Source organism: Mizuhopecten yessoensis, unplaced genomic scaffold (assembly GCF_002113885.1).
Source record: "Mizuhopecten yessoensis strain PY_sf001 unplaced genomic scaffold, ASM211388v2 scaffold2401, whole genome shotgun sequence".
Lineage (NCBI taxonomy): Eukaryota > Metazoa > Mollusca > Bivalvia > Pectinida > Pectinidae > Mizuhopecten > Mizuhopecten yessoensis.
This window is the reverse complement of record NW_018404528.1, coordinates 701171-706701: the sequence shown is the minus strand read 5'-3', so window position 1 is coordinate 706701 and position 5531 is coordinate 701171. Positions and strand designations below refer to the sequence as shown.

Genomic DNA, 5531 nt, shown 5'->3' with positions numbered 1-5531 from the left:
ATGACGAAGGCACTGGAATGATGTCGTAAACAGTTTTTCACATGATTCACATTCGTATTTACGGCAGTAAGATTTGATGTTTGAAATATACGAGAGGTGATTTTCGTATAAATTCAAAAACATCCCACTGCTGTAACGTCCGCTACTCCGTCTAATGATAGTGGCCACGCCTTCGCTATTTAGGGTATAAATGCTAATAGATATATCAAAGCATTTTTCAAACTCGGAGAGTTCGGCCATGTTCACACCTGCATAGTTAAATGGAGTGACTCCTGTAATATCTCCGAGGTCTTTACGTTTTAAATATTTGCTCCATGTTCCATAATAATTACTGACTGAGTGTTCTAGCAGAGCTTGGCGATGGTGAGTTGCTAAACAGCGGAATAGACACAAGTTGTCGTTATAACGTTTACACTTGCTATTGTGTGTTAATGTTCTAATGTTCCTATTGTTAAAAAGGTACGGTGGTAGGTCTGTCTGTCCAGCTCCGAGAGGAAAGTTGGTTCTAAATATAACGATGTGGACGTTGGTGATAAAAACAGGTTTCCACTTACTGTTTTGTCGTTGTCTGAGCATGTATTCCCCAACGTCCATATTCTCCAATCTATTTCTCAACTTCCCGTTAACATCCCGTCGTTTGTTGATGAGAAGGGGCTGGTCAAAGAGAGTTTCGTTTCCGTATGGACGGAAATAGCGATACTCCCCGGTCTCTCTGTTCTGGAGTATTATTCCGAAGGAAAAGTTTAAACGAAAGGAATGTTGTTCACTTTCGTAAATTTCATCCACGGAATTAATAAGTTCCTCTACCCTGAAATTAGGCCTAAGGGGTATGTTTATTGTCGACGTCACAGAGCCGCCGATATTTTCCTCTAATATGAGAGGTGCGTTCGTTTCATACACCTCTCGTAGTTTATTATTTCCATTCCATGGTGCTTCTTCATTACTCCACGGAACATCCTGTAATTTTAAACCACCGCCTTCTTGCTTGTGTTGCATGTGGTGAGAATATAGTACTTTCCTATCGGGGAACCTTTGATTACATGTTCTACATTTAAACGACCGACTTTCCGTTTCATCCACGAATGTAGTCGTAGTAACAGGTTCGTGTCTAGGTCGTTTACACGCAGGAAAGGGTACTTGATCCGTTTCTCGTTGATGAACACGTGAATGTTTTAATAATTGACGAATCGTGGGGAATTTGGCGTGGCAATCGGTACAATTAAATTGTCTCAAAACCAGAGACGGTCCACTGCAGTTTTTTTCATGTCGGCTGCGGTTTGATAAAAATCCAAACTTTTTGTCACATTTACGACACGAGAATGTTTTTTTCCCATGCTTGTTGTTGACATGCTCCACTAGAGCTTTTTTCCTGCGAAAAACTTTTTCACATATTCCACAATAATGGGAGAGTTCTCTGATCCGTTTCATCACGAGTTCATGATTCTGTAAATTGGAATCTTTTGACCATTGCATCAGTTTCTCAATGTTATTGAATTGATCAAGATGCACTCTAATACTCTCTTCTGCTGATTCAAACGGTATGCTATCAGCATCCCACGAGAATGTTTTTTTTCCATGCTTGTTGTTGACATGCTCCACTAGAGCTTTTTTCCTGCGAAATACTTTTTCACATATTCCACAATAATGGGAGAGTTCTCTGATCCGTTTCGTCACGAGTTCATGATTCTGCAAATTGGAATCTTTTGACCATTGCATCAGTTTCTCAATGTTATCGAATTGTTCAAGATGCACTCTAATACTCTCTTCTTCTACTTCAAACGGTATGCTATCAGCATCCCATATTACCGATAAATCAGCGATCCTGTGTTGGACTTCAGGAAAATGAATAATATCCAGTTCCTCAGCCCATGATATTAATTCATTCACGTCGGTGAATAAACCGACATAGGACATAATGGTGTCGTAAAGAGAAGACATGATGAGCTCTGTACTTTTCAGATAACAAAGTAAGAATGGAGAATTATTATGAGAACAGGTAGTACTAGTATATTTGGAATACGCCCTAGCTTGGCGTTAGAGTATTGCTCATTCATCACCTGGTTCTTTTTATTAATTAATCAATATTGAGTACCCGCGTACTACCGTAGACACACCTTTCATAGAAGTACGTAACCCCGTGTTTGTGTCTCTGTCACAGTGTTTGCTGATTACGTAACATGGATCACACCTACATACAATTTATCCTGTTACGATGCAAGACCTGTGTAAACTACCTAGATCGATACTCCACGAATTAGTTCATTCTCTTTTAAACGTTGTTATATAGGATTATTTCAAAACGTGACGTTTCAAAAATGACAAAAAAGACTTTTGTTTTGATCTCTTATGTTTATTTGACGTAAATATACCAAAAGAAATTCACTCATGCGAAGCGTAACGCACAGGTGTTCGTCTTGTACGAGTTGATCGTCGCAGCGGGGGTGGAGCTACGCCTGGGGGGTCAATCGTCTCTTGATTTCCACCAATGGATAGGATCACAATCTTGAGGACTATCAGGAGGACTGTAACACAATAATGTTAATCGTTTTTTAACGCCCCTAACTCAAACTCTGTCACAGATTCCAAATCACCAATGTGGTAGTTCAATGTACGTTCCTCATTACGTTTTCGACGCTTCATCATCATTCGAACACAACACACAGCACACAGCACTACGATTACTGCTATTAATCCGAATGAAACGTAAAGCCAAGTTCGATCTGGAACGACGGTAAATACATAAATTAGATATTTGGAGAAGAATTTTCAGTACTAAAACAAATCTTAAAGTCAACGAGACAGAAAAAAGTATTTATACCATCAAACGATACAATTGTTTTTATAAGTTAATCATAATAATATAAATTTAAATAATAATATGCTGATCAAACAAAAGTATTGCGATTTTGAGGAATACATATGAAACTTACTCATCGTTACGATTATTGTTTCAACTGCAACACTGGAAGTGGTCATGGGTGATGATGGATTAGTCTGATGTCTTGACGCTACTGTGCTTTTCTAAAATAAACACATTAAAAACAAAATAAGCAAATAATTTTCAGCAGATTAATGTATTTCAAATGAAATAGCATCCGATATAACACTTTATTTTTATGGTATATTTACTAGTTATATTTTTTCTTCTGAATCGAAATAATATTACTTAAACCGCTTTCAAAAAACAAAAACCACCAACTTACCTGGCATTGTTTCCCATTCAAAAATATGACGGTGTCTGTCTGATGGTGAAAACTGTTACATGTCATGGGGGTTCTTTCAATTATCAGTCGGTTGATCACATGGCCTAAGTTAGGGAAGAACTGTATCAATGGACAGTATCCTAGATAAACCACTTCCACTGTAGCCTGCTGAATGACCTCCGCGTCATAACGGTCACATCTCAACACGTGTCCTGTTTTCCGACAATTCTCTCCTGCGTTGACCACACACACGAAACATATCATCACTATCATCATCTTCGTCATCATCCTCATCGCCATTTTTGTGTAAATAATCTTTTATGCTAGTGGTCTTATCAAGACTAATGAGAGGTGCCATTGGGTTGTTATTTCAATTGTGTTTAAATAATCACAACACCAAAATGGATTATTATATCTATCATGAATTTTTGGAATTTGTTAAATATATTATTTTTCTATGTATTTAATTATTTTATTGTTAAGTTTCATTTTATTAAAATATTAAAAATAAATGTGTTTTATATTTACCCTTAGTGTACCCCTTTGCTGTGGTCAGCGTGTCCGTCGAAATAATTCGGGGTTTAGTTGGGAGATATAAACGTCTTACCAATGTTATTCGTATTAACATAACATTTTAAATTTAAATTTGTTAACACAAATTATGTCAAATATAATTCTCGATAATGATTGATTACAAAAATATTTATATAAATGAAGATTTTCAATAACGTTAGTAAAAGTATCCCGTCGGGGGCCCCATAGGATGCAATTAGACCTGATTGTCATATACAGTGGACACTAGTTAACAGCTTGTTAAAAATATCAATAGAGGGCGTTCTATAATGTAGATTTTATTTCTTACGTAATGACTGTAAATGTTAAGTAAACATATGTCTACTATATGTATATACTCTATATAAACACGTTATAAGACATATTTTCTCCAGGTATTCTAAACATTAATATATGTTAGTATAGTAATTATGACTTTGTTAATTTCAAGAAAAGCATCAAACTCATTCGGTCTCGCTTTCTCACTTTGCTATTGATCAACAATATATGTATAAGCTCGATGTCACAATTGGAGTTTTCACTTATGAACTTTGTATGCGTCTAAAATGACCTTTCCGATTTCACGTAAAAGACGTAATGTTGATGATGTTCGTGATTATATGGAAGATCGAACGTTTTATACAACGTGTATCGGAGGAATTACTTATGTAAATGTTACGTATTGGAGGGCTAGCTTGCGTGTTGATATACGCGAGTGGTATCAGGATTATTTTATGCATCCGAGTCCTGCAGGAATTAGTTTAACCAGAGACCACTGGCACATGCTCTTTTCCCTACAAGAGGATATCGATCTCATAATGACAGAAATGCAGCAATCCGTTTCGGAAACCTTCACGTTTGCGATTCGAGATCCAGTTGAAGTTATTGTCCACAAAGATCAAGAAAGAGCAAAAGTGACCATAAGAAAATATGGAAACCATCCGACGACGATCACGCTAAGTCAGGAGCAGTGGATGGATTTGGCCCAGAGAATGACGGAAATCAACAAAGTTGTTATAGAAAATTAGACAGTGAACTTTTGGAAAAAATATGCGTTCTAATTTTGTCATTTTCTGTATGATTAAATCAATCCATTGTATCCATTAACACATCGTTACAATGTTCTCTTTGAATATAATCCATTTAAAAACGTCAGCCGACTAGTATCTATTGCAATGTTCTTTTTCTTAATCTCAGTATTTTACTTAATGTCTAATCAGTGGGTTCTCCCATATACCTGAAGAGTTGTGTCAAACGTTTGTGATTGATGGATATCGACAACTAAGGGAAATAACTCAGATATACGGTAGGTACATTCTATGGTGCACATGTCCGTACATGTAGAATTCCGGACACCTCTGGGTGATACTAGTCTATACATGTTTACTTTCCGAAAAAGTCTTCCTTTCTTGTTTTTGAAACTTGCTACAACCTGTTACATTGTTATTACCGGAGAAAGCCTGCTCGTAAACAAACATTTACATCTGTATTGGTCAGTCAAGCAAAGTACGTCCACTTGGGCAAATATTCGCACCTCCACCGACCAGCTTAACAAATATTCATACCAGTCAAGTAAAGTAAGTTCACTTGGAAGAACTTTTTTGTGAAGTTGTTTGCATATATGTTTATCGACATTCTTATATCCATTAAATGGTAGCCAGATGGGAGTAGTTATCGCTCTTGTCGTAACATGTTGAGTTATTTGAAAATGGTTTTGCAAAACGTTTTTCTTTGAGATTTTATTAAACTTTAATTTTGGTTAAGAATAAAAAAAAG

At 36.5% G+C, this 5531-nt stretch overlaps 1 protein-coding gene across 2 annotated transcripts; it reads right to left on the bottom strand.

Moving 5' to 3' along the window:
• Positions 1–2358: 2358 nt before the first annotated feature.
• Positions 2359–3487, bottom strand: LOC110445875. Of its 2 annotated transcripts, none has more exons than XM_021490703.1 (3): positions 3204–3487; positions 2931–3021; positions 2359–2720 (listed from the first exon to the last, which is right to left on the bottom strand). In XM_021490703.1, exons 1-3 carry the CDS (start codon positions 3477–3479, stop codon positions 2539–2541), a joined length of 549 nt encoding a protein of 182 aa, XP_021346378.1. In that variant the 5' UTR covers positions 3480–3487; the 3' UTR covers positions 2359–2538. The 2 variants fall into 2 exon arrangements, with proteins under 2 accessions (XP_021346378.1, XP_021346379.1); XM_021490704.1 differs by having other exon boundaries at positions 2359–2522.
• Positions 3488–5531: the final 2044 nt, after the last annotated feature.